Below are 13,355 nucleotides of genomic sequence, written 5' to 3' on the forward strand. Positions count from 1 at the left end.
GTCACATTATAGGAAGGACAAGGATAATCTGGAGTAGATTCTGGAGATGAAGGAGTATGAAAGAATTAGAGAATATGCCTCATGAGGACTGGTTGAAGAATAATAGGGGTGGATGTTTGGCCAAAAGATGGCCACCTAGCTATTTTGAAGTAGGTGAAGTGGATAAGAGGTTAGATTTCTGCTTGGCCCCAAAGGGACAGAACAAAGAGCAATTAGTCTAAGCTGCAGAGAGAAACAGAGATTCAATAGAATGAAAAACCTTAATAATTAGAAATATCTCAAGATGGGAAAAGCTGTCTCAGGACTTAGTGGAATTCATCTCATAAGCATTCTTTTTTATTTAACCCTTATTTTCTATTTTAGTGACATCTCTAAAACAGAAAGGTATCAAGGGCTAAGCAATCGGGGGTAAGTGACTTGCCCAGGATCACATAGCTAAAAAGTATTTGGAGCCAAATTTGAAACCAGAAACCAGGTCCTCCCAACTCCAAACCTAACACTCTACCCACTGAGCCACCTAGCTGCCCCCTCACTAGAAGTCTGAAACAGAGGCTGGACGACCTGGATGTTTTTGAAGGGATTGTGGTTCTAGTTCAAGTAGAAAAAGGTGGCCTCCAAGGTCCTTTTGATATTCTGAGATTCTGGGATTCCTAAAAATGATGTTAACAAACCACTAAATTCAAGGGGATTCCTCAACAAGGTGTCAGAAGGATGAATGATGCATTTCTTCAGCTACAGTACTCTTCAAGACCATCCCCTAAGTATCATGTGATAATATATGTAGAGCCCAGTGGAACTGCTTATCAGCCCCAGGAGCGGGGAGGAAAAAGGGGAGGGAGAGAACATGAGTCATATAACCATGGAAAAATACTTTAAAATTGTAAAATTTAAATTAATCCAATAACTCCAAGTATTATATTTATAAGGTTTATTAATAATCACTTGAAGTAGAAGAAAATAAAAAGAACAAAAGTAAAAATCTGAGTAAAAAACGCCTGAGTAAAATTCTCCTGCCTCTCACCTCACCCCACCTCCACAGCCACATTTCCAGGGGAAGAGAGCCAGGGCAGAGCTACACAAAACTTATATCCTCCCTACTTAAACATGCTATATAGGCATCAGTACATATATGTATAAATGCCTGTGCACATACATGTGTTTATATACATATGCCTGTATAGACAGTATATATGTGTATGTATATATTTAAGTTCAAAACAGAGAATTGCTACCCATAATTGTTTTGTGATTATATTGGCATCAGACCACCCCCCCACCTGGGAAGATCTCAACTCATCTATAACTCACCATTTCAGTGAGTTATCCAAGGCCTTTTGAGGTTAAGTGACTTTCTCTACATCTTTCAGTTAGAAAATGTCAAGAAGGTAGCTCAGTGGATTGAGAGGCAGGAGGTCCTAAGTTCAAATCTAGCCTCAGACACTTCCTAGCTGTATGACCCTGGGCAAGTCACTTAACCCCATTGCCTACTCCTTCCCATCTCTTCTACCTTGGAACCAATACACAGTATAGATTCTAAGGCGGAATGTAAGAGTAAATGTAATTAACAAAAAATGTCAAGCGTCAGAACTGCACCCAAGTCTTTCTGCCTCCATGCCATCTTATTTCTACCCAATGAATTTAGCATCAAAAAAGAATGGGTACTCAACAAAATGGTGATCACGCCAAGAATAAAATGCCACAGCTACCGATACCTCCTCTCATCTCTCCCTAACTGCCTCTGGCCAGAATAATTTGCTGTGGCTTTCAGACCAGTCCCCAATCACCTGAGATAGGACATTCTCAGAACATTTAAGATTTTAACATTGTGACCTTAAGTGTCCAAATGAACCATATCACTGAAAAATGATGGCAGATCCCCACTGAAGGGCTAACAGCTTGTCAGTTGTCCTTTTCCCAAACTGCTGCTGGGATGAAATGGAAGTCAAGGTGATGGAAGGTGAGACTGGCAAAGGACATAGAATAGTAAAAATCAAAAATAGGGAGACTTGAGAACAAAGAAAAAAAGAGCTTTTTTAAAAGTAGAAATAAGAGAGCAGCAGAAGGAAACCTTTACTTCTTCATCAGCATTAATGGAGAGGGGAATTAATTTTTAAAAGTTTAAATGAGGGGTGAAGGGGAAAGTAAGAGCATGAATCATGTAATCATGTTAACTTTTCTAAAAAAATAAAAATTATTAAATGTTAAAAAAGTTTAAATGAAATGGAGAAATGGAGACCAGCACTTACCCAAGAAAACCCATCATTATTTAAAAACAACATTGGTCTTGGTACCAGAATACCTAAACTCAGCCCCAGATTGGAGTATAATCCTGGACAAGTCATTTAATTTTTGTTCTCACTTAACCTCAGTTCTTCCATCTATAACAATGGGAACAATCATATTCTTGTACCACATGTCTTACAGGGATGCTTAGGGGAAAGCAACACCTAAACATGAAGGTCATACCTCTATATTGTTTAATGTATGAACAAGCAAACAAAACCACTATTTTTTTCTCAGTAACCTAAACACTTAAGATTTCCCAGGTAAATAAATTATCTGCATAACTTTCAGTCTTCTTTTTCACTTGGAATACTTTAAATCCAATTCCTTTGTCTCTGTATTCAATCAGTTAAATTTTGAGATATAAGAATCAGTTCCTGAAGTATAGAATCAGAATACCTGGGAGAAAACACACACCTCAATCCCAGCAAAAAGGATTAGGATGCAATGATGGTAGTAATGGAATCGAAAGGGCTAGGGTGGTAATACACATTTTAAAATCCAGTCATAATCAAGGAAAGAGGGAAAAGGAACATCTTCACACAAACTGCTAAGAACAAAGCCCTTAGAAATATTCAGATGACATTCGCTCCAGATAACATACTAACCTCAAACTCTAATTTTGCTCTGGAAATTTGCAGAGATCTTTGAAGCACTGAATTGTCACCAACTTCAAAGAGAACTTGGCATGTGAAGGAGATTTATGGGGGAAACCTGGCTTGAAGATAAAAGGAGAATTGGCAAGTTCATACAGTCATTAGTGTATGATAAAAATCACAAGGAAAGGCATTCAAATTCAAAAATCCAACTACCCAGAGTACTAAAAAACACAAGTGGTATGTGCAGATCAGGACAGCCCAACTGAACTTGAAACAAGTTGTTGCTGTTCGGTCATGGCTGACTATTCCTGACCCCATGGACCATCACATGCCAGGTCCTTCTGTCTTCTACTATCTCTCGAAGTCTGTCCAAGTTCATATTCATTGCTTCCCTGACCCTTCCATGGTACATCTCCATGATGCTATCCATCTCAATCCCTTCTCCTTTTGCCTTCAGTCTTTCCCAACATCAGGATCTTTTCCAATGAATCCCGTCTTCTCATTATGTGGCCAAGGTATTTACTCATCAGCATCAATATTCAACCTTCCAGTGAATAGTCTGAATTAATTTCTTTAAGGGGACTTATCATATTTAATTCTTTGTTATTTGGGAATAGAACAGCCAAATAAACTTATTCCACTCTGAGTTGCTGTGGAGATCAGTGGTGTAGGGGAGCCAGGAAGACTTGAGTTCAGCTCCAGCCTCAAATACTGAACTGAGCTGTGTGGCCCTGTGCAAATTATTTAACCTCTCTCAGACTCAGCTTCCTCGTCTATAAAATATGTGTGATAACAGTACCTACTTTCAAGGGTTGTCATGAGGATAAAAATGAGATATTTGTAAAGCACTTTGTAAACTCAAAGGTACTATTTAAATGCTAGCTAATGTTAGTATATTATTATTGCTTTAAATCCATCCTCAAAATAAAATTGTCAGAAAGCACTTAAGGAAAAAAGTTTAAGTTCAAAAAGCAGAAGAAGGAGATGGGGGGAGGGGGAATTGCAAAAAGAAAATATATCCCCTTCCTTTTAGCAATAAATTGATTAAAGAAACAAACTGGAAGTATCTATGTATGTCAAGTCTATTAGCAAACAGGACATGATTTTTATAAAACTTCTTTATTCATAGAAAAGATTTTCAAAAGTTCCTTATAAAATTAAAAAGAGAAAATACAAATGTGTAAGAGAGGGATCCTGATAAAATGGCATTCATGGTTAACAATTTTTCAAATGATAGCCAACATATAAAACACTCCTATTCGTGAGTACCAGCTGGCCCTTGATTAACCATCTCTATTTTCTCTGACTCCATATTATTTAGTAAGGGAGTCAATTTGGCAGGAGAAATAACTTTCTTGGCTCCTAGGTCTTCAGCTTCCTCCCAAGTGTTAGTCAAAGGTTTCCCGAGAGTTTCTGGGAGCATCAGTGTTAACACGCCAGTCAGAAAGGCCATAATACCAACAAGCAACTAGAAGAAATAAAACAGATTAGCATATCATCAACAAACCAATCAATGAACACTTAATAAGTATCTAATGTGTGCCAGGTATTGCGCTAAGCACTAATAAAGATAAAATAATGGGTAAATACTTCTGTCCAAGAAAGAAAAAAAAATGTTTTGGAACCTATAACATAGAACTGGATGCTGTCCTGCTTTGCTATGATTTTTACAACCGTGAATGAATAATGAAGGTCAGGAACTTTTCTGCTACTTTCAATCCTGTGGACATGCACTCATGTCTACTGAAAAATAACTGATTATAAATCACACAGCTTTTAAAGCAAGCCAGTTGAGGTAGAGAGGGGATGGAATCTAAATTTCTACTAACAGTATACTAATTTTAATAAAGGATCAATTTAAATTTGAGAAATTCAAGAAATATCCCCCTTATACAAACCCAACAAATAGAGTGACCAGGATTCTCTGATGCCAGATATTCCAAGTATAAAGCAGGAACTACCTATTATACCTGTGTCTTGAATTTCTCTCCCCCTCCTCTGTTCCCCTCCCATTTTGTGTTATTTTCAGGAATATCCAAGAGTGCTTTGCCTTCTGCTTTCACATGGCAAGGTTTTGCAGTGTTTGTTATAAGTGAAAAAAATCCATTTTTAAAATTCTGTTGGAGAAGCAACTAAGGCAACTGGATGGCTCAGTGGATAGATTATGGGGCCTGGAGTTAGGAAGATTCATCTTCCTGAGTTCAAATCTGGCCTCAGATACGTCCTAGCTGTGTGGCCCTAGCACCCTGTGTGACCTAATTCTATTTGCCTCAGTTTCCTCATCTGTAACATGAGCTAGAAAAGGAAATGGCAAACCACTCTAGTATCTTTGACAAGAAAACCTCATGGATAACTATGGTCCATGGGGACACAAAGAGTCAGTAACTACTGAACAACAAAACCTTTGCCAAGGAAACCCCATATGAGATCATGACATGATTGAAATAACTGAACAATAAGAAGTACTCAAGAAAAATGTTAGCTATTTTGCAGTTTGATTTGTGTGGAACAGCCCTTCTGAACATACAGCTTGGCATTTGCTCTTTCTTACTATTAAGACTGGCCTCAAACTTCTGAAAGGTACTTGGTGCTGATGGAGCAGGGAATACAGTGAAATTCTCTGTCTCTTCCTACTGCTTGTGAAGATAGGATTAACTCAATTAAATTAATCAACAAAAACTGAAAACACCCCTGCTTAACACTAAGTAGGGGAGGTCCAACTTGCTAAAGTGAGTGTCAACTCCAGAAGCAAATGACCATCCCCCCTGGGCAGTGCTAAGCAAATTGGTGGACTGCAGTTGGTCCCCGTAAAGTGGAGGAAGGGGCCAGAAGGGATGTGGAAAAAGGACTATAAAAGTCCTAAACTTCCTGTCCAAAAAAGTCTTTGGCCTGAATCTTGGGCTTGGAGGATCTTGGACTGGGACTGCAGCTTGGAGCTACAATTTGGGAAGTCAGCCTGGGACTCTGGCTGTTGGACTGCTTCTGGTAAGACTGCTCCTGGATCTTCTCCTTTGGAGCTTCACTTGGGTGAATGAGAAGCTGACCCTCTTTTCCTGGCTTCTGGAGAGATTAGTTCTGGAGAGGTCTTCCCCTCTTGGAGGAGGCCACATGGGTGGAAACCCTGTTTAATTCACCACCAGGTCCTCTGGCTGAGGTTTAACAAACCTTCTCGAGCTAACCCAGGGACCGGAGTAACATTTAGAGTGATGGGCTAGACATCTTCTCTACCCTCTTTTATATTTCTCTACTTTCACTCCTTCTATCTTTTTGTAAATAAAACTACTAAAAGTCATTTTGTCTTGAGCTATAATATTTTTAAATCGGTGACCACAGTATTACCTTAAAATTCCCATATATTTAGTGAAACCCTTAATTTTAATTCCATACATGCCATTGAAGAAGGAGAAAATAATGCCTCTGATTTCAGTGGTTTGGATGGGTTCTTTTGTAGAAAATCTCAAAGTGATCAGCTTAAACCGAGAGTTCTACCCACCGAGCCATCCAAATGCCTCAATTGTTTCTCCAACAGAGATAAAAACACATTTTTTTCCTTCACTTGGGGCAAATGTTGCAAATCCTTGCCACAGGAAAGCAGAAATCAAGACCCTCTCATGTGGTCCAGCAGATAGCACAAGTAGGAGGGGATGAGGAGGGAGGGAGAAAGTATAAGTCTTATACTATAAGACATGAGACAGGTGCTAGAGAATCAAACCATTTGGTAGATTCCTAATTAAACCAATTTTTCCTGATAACCAGGAACAAAAGGTAGTTGCTTCTTTACCCTTGGCAAACCTGGTGTTAGAGAAGCCAGATCTCTCTGGGTGTTAGGTTTGTATGTGGGGGAGGGAGGGGGATAGTACTCTTTTACCAAAAGATGCCTTTGCAGAAGGGGCTTGTGTTTGAAACCCAAACCAAACTCTCATCCTCAAAAAGTCTTAGTAGCATGTTAGAGCTGGATGGAACTTGAGGGATTATCTAGTTCAACCCTTTGACTTTATAGAAGAGGAAACTAAGGTCCCACAGAGAGGAAGTGAATTGCCCCAGGTATAAAGGTTCAGTGAAGCCTTATTGGAAATGAGGCTGAGTTGAAGTTGAGTCCAACGGAGCCTAAATCTCAGAAACTCAAAAACTATTAGAATTGGAAGTGACCTCAGAGAACTCCCTCATTTTACAAAGGAGGGAACAGACCCAGACATAATGTCAGTGTAGGGACTAGTACCCAGGTCTCCTGACTCTCAACCCTGCTTTTTTAGCCAGGTTGTTGATATATAGCCATGTTGTCAAGCCTATAGCACGCATGCCAGAGGGGGCTACTCCCTTCCCTCTCACCACACCTGAAGACATTTTTTCACATCACCCACCCCTCTGCCCAACAGAAGTGCTTTCTCTGTCCCCTGTCTAGGGTGAAAGGGTGGCTCACATGTGGCGTAAGTTTGGGACTTGGTCTCTAAAAGGTTTGCCATCAAAGATATATATATATATATATATATATATATATGTAGTCATCTTGAGGATGCAGGGAACTGACCCTTCCAATACCCCAGTGATGGGTATAATGATAAATAACAAGCAGGTAAGCAGGGAGAGGAGCCTTTAATCCTTCCAGGTACCCCTTGTACCCAAGAATACCCTGTTTCCTTTTTCTGGTGAGAAAGCTTAAGCAGTTTAGGAGGGCAAAGCTTCAAATGAAAGAAAAGTCCCAGGGACTGGGAAAACAGATATATATATATATATATGCAGGAAGAGATGGACCTCCATGGCCCTTCCTTGCCTTATCCTGCTTAAAGTGATTGTACACTCCCCTGCCTTGTCTGGGGGAGACCTCGCTGCACTGATAGAAACCTCAACCTTGGGTGGGCATCTTCCCCTCCTTGAGGCAGCCCAATCCCTCTCTTCTTTTTTAAAAATCCTTACCTTTTTAGGATTAAAATGTATATTGACTCCAAGACAGAAGAGTGGCAATGGTTAGGCAATGGGGATTAAGTGACTTGCCCAGGGTCACACAACTAGAAAGTGTCTGAGGTTAAAGACCTTGAAATGCCCCTCTCAAGCCACCATAATTTTAGCCTGGTCCTCTGCCACTCACATAACTCATTATATCTAACCACCATTATATATCACTAATAATTAGAAAAATACAAAGCAAATTTGAAATTCTACTTCAAACCTATCAGAATGGCACAGAATAACAAATAAATGGCACAGATGACAAAAGAAAAAAAATGACAAATGTGGTTGGAACTGTAGGAAAACAGGCACAATATCAATTACCCTCTTGACTTTGATACTTTCTTCTCCCTAGGTTTTCTTGATACTGCTCTTCCTTCCTTTTCCTCCAGACTACCCAACTTGTTCTTCCTAAGAACTTTTGTTGGATTTTTAGCCTAGGTCATTTTTGTCCTAGACCTTCTCTTCTCCCTCTGTACTGTTTAATTTAGAGAGTTCATAACTTCCCATGAATTCAATAATAATTTCTATGCAGATAATTCTATTTTCTTACACAGCCCTAACCTCTCTCCTAACCTCCAGTCTCACATCTCCATCTTCTTATTGGACATCTTAAAACAAATGTTGCACAGATATTAAATTCAACATATCCAAAACTAAACTCATTATCTTCACCATAACCCCTACCCCAAAGGAAAAAAAATCCTCCCCCCCTTCCAAATTTCCCTATTACTGTTTTTTGCTCATTTTTTAAAACCTTACCTTCGGTCTTAGAACAATACAAGTATGAGTTCCAAGGCAGAAGAACAGTAAGGGCTAGTCTACTGGGATTAAGTGACTCACCGGGGTAATGTAATCACAAAATCACAGACTTCATATTCTTCTCTTTCTGATGTGATTTCTTACATGAATCATTTCACATAACAAGGAAGTGTCTGAGGCCACATTTGAACCCAGGACCTCCCATCCTTATGCTTGGTTCTCAGTCCATTAAGAACCAACCTATTCCCCCTTCTCCTCCTTACTGTGAAAGGTACCACCATCTTCCTAAGTAACCAGGCTCTAAGACAACTTAGGTGTCATCCTTCTCACTCTCTCCTACCCCTTGCCCCATATTCAATCTGTTGTCAAGTCTTATTGATTTTACCTTTGCATCATCTCTTGTATCTGCCCTTTTTTCCTTTGAAACTGATACCACCCTGGTGCAGTCCCACTTCACCTCATACCTAACTAATACAAAAGCCTACTAGTCGATCTCCCTCCCTTGAGTCTCTGCCCATTCCAGTCCATTCAGCTATCAAAGTGATCTTCCTAAAGACAAGTCTAACCATGTGGCCCTATCCCCTATTCAACAAACTCCAGTGGTTTCCCATTACCTCAAAGATTAAGTATTTAAATTTTCTTAAAGTTTTAAACTGCACTGAGATTCTTGGACAGACTTTCTAAAATCCTCCACTTAGAAAGTGACCTTTCATAACCTGATTTCTTACTTTTCCATTCTTCTATCAACACATTGCTCTCCTCCACTATAATATTCCATCTAGCAACACTGACCTTGTTTTTTGCACAAGACATTTCCTCACTCAGATCATTTTCATTCTCTGGAACATTCTTCTTATTCATTCCCATCTTCTGGTTTCCCAGGCTTCCTTCAGCCCCAACTAAAATCTCACCTAATAAATTGTAAAGTGCCTTTCCCAATTCCCCTCCTTTAATGCTATATTTTATCAAAATATTTCTCTATAACTAAAGATAAAATTACATATTTTTCTCCTGCTGATGTGATTTCAATATGAATAATTTCCTTGCTATTAAACCATTCTTGCACCCTAGTTATAAATACCATGCTGGTTAATTTATTGTGTACTGCTATATTCTATTTTGGGGTATTTTAACATCTTTGTATTATTATCCATTCATCAGAGTGATCCACCTTTTTCTGTCTTGGCTATGTCATTATCAGGCTTAGTGATTGAAACTATCTTTACCTTGCAGAAGGAAATTGCTTTTCTCCATCTTTTTCTCCATACTGAAATAGTCTATATACTGTAGAATATGAATTGCTTGTAATTTAAAAGTTTAAGAAATTTTCATGGGGTGCGGTGGTGGAAATCAGCTGGGTAGGCCTACAGACAGGAGGTCCTAGGTTCAAATCTGGCCTCGGACCCTTCCCAGCTGTGTGACCCTAGGCAAGTCACTTAACCCCCATTGCCTAGCTAGTCCAGTGGTTTCCAAACTTTTTTGGCCTCTTGCCCCCTTTTCCAGAAAAAATATTACTTAGTGCCCCTGGAATTTTTTTTTTAATTTTAATAGCAATTAATAGGAAAGATAAATGCACCTGTGGCCATCACCACTCCTCTGGATCACTGCAGCACCCACCAGGAGGCGGTGGCACCCACTTTGGGAATCACTGGCTTAGCCCTTACCACTCTTCTGCCTTGGAGCCAATACACAGTATTGACTCCAAGAGAGAAGGTAAGGGTTTAAAAAAAATAAAGAAATAAAGAAATTTTCATGGGACTGTATCTGAACTACTTGTCTTTTTTTAAGGACAGCACTGTACCAATTTCTACTCAAGTCAGTCCATTTATATTTTCCACTTCTTGCTTTGCTAATATTTGTATTTTACGCCCTTATGAGTCATTATTAACTTTTTTTTAGATTCTTTTAGTTTACAAGTCAGAGCTATATGTAGTCATTTCTGATCATTTCCTTGACTTCATATTGCCCTTATGAACTCTTCTTTCTCCTTTTAATTTTAATCATTTGGACCAAACTCTTCTTTCTAAAATAATTTTGGGTTTATCATTTGAATTTGCTTATTTTAATTTGCTAAAGTCTGCTCTATCTTATTTATTTCTCTTTTTTGTTAGCACACTGCTTTGTTCTTTTTCTAGGTTTTTTTTGAAGTACAGACTCAACATTCTGTTCTTGGCATTCATGCTTTTAATTTGCCTCTGAGCACTACTTTGGCTGCATCCCATAGGATTTTCAAAGGTCATGTCTATTTGTACTGTCATTATCTTTTATATAATGTTGCTGTTGTTCTTATACTTTCTCTTTTGCCGGGAATTTTAATATTTATATTTTGTATTACACATCTTAATTTCATATTATTAATACTTAACAAAATGACTGTTTTGTTATATTTACCATTACTATATTATATTATATCTATTATTATATCATAGCATCAGTTCCATATGGGTTTATTCCTTTTATGTATTTGGTAAATAATTATTTGTCATAAACATTAGTGCATTCTGATCTGTAAATATAATGTACACAATCTCTGAATTTCTTCAACTACCTCTATTTCTTTGTGAGTCAACAGCATGTTTTCAATCCTTCTGGATAAACTCCACTTGTTTTTTTTCTTGTTTTTTTCTCTCCATTAAGCTCTCTCCATATATCAGTTATATTTAGTTTGTTTGGGAGACAGGGGTTGACAAGTTTATAAAGAACCTTCCTTTACTGAAAAAAATAAATTTCAGTGGTAGCTTTTTTCCATATTGTCTACATTTCCCACTATATATCCCCCTTCACACTCCCCACTGAGGCTTCCTAGAAAAAATGTTTTTCTGATGCTTTTTTTAAATATCATTTTCACTTCCCAATGATTTATAGCTCCCTATACTCCATTGTAGAACTCTTCCTTGTAACAAATAAGTATAACAACAAACAAGTAAGACAAATCAATATACTGGTCATGTCTAAGAATATATGCACCTCACTCTACACCTATTTGATGGGAAGGATGCTTCATCGTCAATTTCTCTGAAGTCATTAGCACTCTTTTGACCAAAATTGTGAAGTCTTTCCATGTTGTTTTCCTTTATTCTATTATGATTATTGTGTAAACTGTTTTTCTGGCTCTTATTTCACTCTGTATCAATTTATATATCTTCCCAAGTTTCTCTAAATTCTTCAATTCTTATGGTATAATATCCCCCTTTTTCTCATACCACAATTTCTTGAGCCATTCCTCTTTAAGGGAGCTTATTTTCTTTCTAGTCCTTTGCTGCTAAAAAAATGTATTGTGATAAATGTTTGCATATGTAAGACTTTTTCCTTTTATATTTGACCTTCTTTTAAATTAAAAAAAATTTAATTTATTTATTTTTTACATTCTTTTCTTCTTGAATTTTGAATTCCAAATTCTATCTCCCTCCCACCTGTTTCCCACCCAATGAGAAGGCGGGTAATTTGACATCAACCATACCTGTGAAATCATACAAAATAAATTTCTATATTAGCCATATTATAAAGGTTAAAATTAATGGTTGGATGATGATCATATGAAATTATGGGGTCACCAGTATTTATTATATCTTGAGTCAGAAATGTATTTACAAATAGAGAGGAAACAATAAAGAAGATAAATGTGAGGGGGATAGAGAAGTTATCTCTCCTATCAACCTAAATATTTTGCTCTGGGTCTGCTTAATCCAGGCAGAGATTAATTAGCTCTCGCCCAAGAAGGCTGGTAGTGAGTAACTATGTGGCCTCCTCCAAGATGGAAGCTAATCTCTTCAGAAACTAGGAAAGGAGTCATCCAAGGAAGCAGTCCAAGAGTTGGAGTCCAAGTTGAAGCCTAACTCCAAGCTCACAATCCAAGCCGTACTCTCCAGCGAAGCTCCCTCAAAGACTATCTTCAACTAGAAGACTATCTCCAGAAGACGATCCCTTCAGACTATCTTCTCAAAAACAATCTGCTCTGAAGGAGTTCAGGGCTTGCTTTTATGATGACTTCTTGTCTCTTCCCCTCTTCACAGGGGCCAATCACAGTTTCCAAATTGTCTAGCACTGCCCAGGGGGCAGTGTCTATGGGATGAACTTCTCACCTTCTGAAGGTTAAGTTTTCATCAAAAAGGTTCAGTTTCCTGATTGATTGAATTCCTAAGGGTGTGAATTCTCTAAGTACTTTAGTACCTTGCTAGCTTCTCACCTAGTACTAAGTAGGATGTTTAATCTTTTTTTGATTCAATTTAAAAGTAGACAAAGGAGAGTTAATACTGTCTTCAGTCTAGTGAGGTACTAAGTATGGGTACTTAAATTAGTGTTAACTCAGGATAGACAACAGAGTAAAGAATTCTCTTTCACAATATTGCAAAAATAGAAACAGAAAGGAAGAAAATTATACTTCACTTTGCATTCAGAATTCATCAGTTTGCTTTCTGAAACAAGTCTTTTGGAATTATCTTGGATTGTTTTATTGAGCAGAAGAGCGAAGTCTTTCACAGTAGATATTTATTATAACACTGCTGTTACTTTGCACAATGTCCCAAGTCTTCTCACTTCACTTTGTACCACTTCATATAGATCTTACCATGTTTTCTTCTGAAACCACCACCATGGTCATTTCTTACAGTACAATAGTAGTCTGTCACAAATCATATGCCACATCTTGTTCAACCACTGCCTAAATGATAAATGTCCCTTCAATCTCCAATTCTTTGCAGCCACAAAAAGAATTGACATATATAAATACATACATACATACATATATATGTATATATATATATA

At 38.0% G+C, this 13,355-nt stretch overlaps 1 protein-coding gene across 1 annotated transcript in view; it reads right to left on the bottom strand.

Annotated features, from left to right (window-relative positions):
• Positions 1-4,107: 4,107 nt before the first annotated feature.
• Positions 4,108-13,355, bottom strand: part of SLC22A16 (solute carrier family 22 member 16) — a 39,175-nt gene continuing 29,927 nt past the window's right edge. The window contains 1 exon segment of the mRNA XM_044675409.1: positions 4,108-4,350. Coding sequence (XP_044531344.1) covers positions 4,138-4,350 — 213 coding nt within the window. The 3' untranslated portion in view covers positions 4,108-4,137.

The sequence above is a fragment of the Gracilinanus agilis genome, chromosome 4 (assembly GCF_016433145.1).
Source record: "Gracilinanus agilis isolate LMUSP501 chromosome 4, AgileGrace, whole genome shotgun sequence".
Taxonomy (NCBI): Eukaryota; Metazoa; Chordata; class Mammalia; order Didelphimorphia; family Didelphidae; genus Gracilinanus; species Gracilinanus agilis.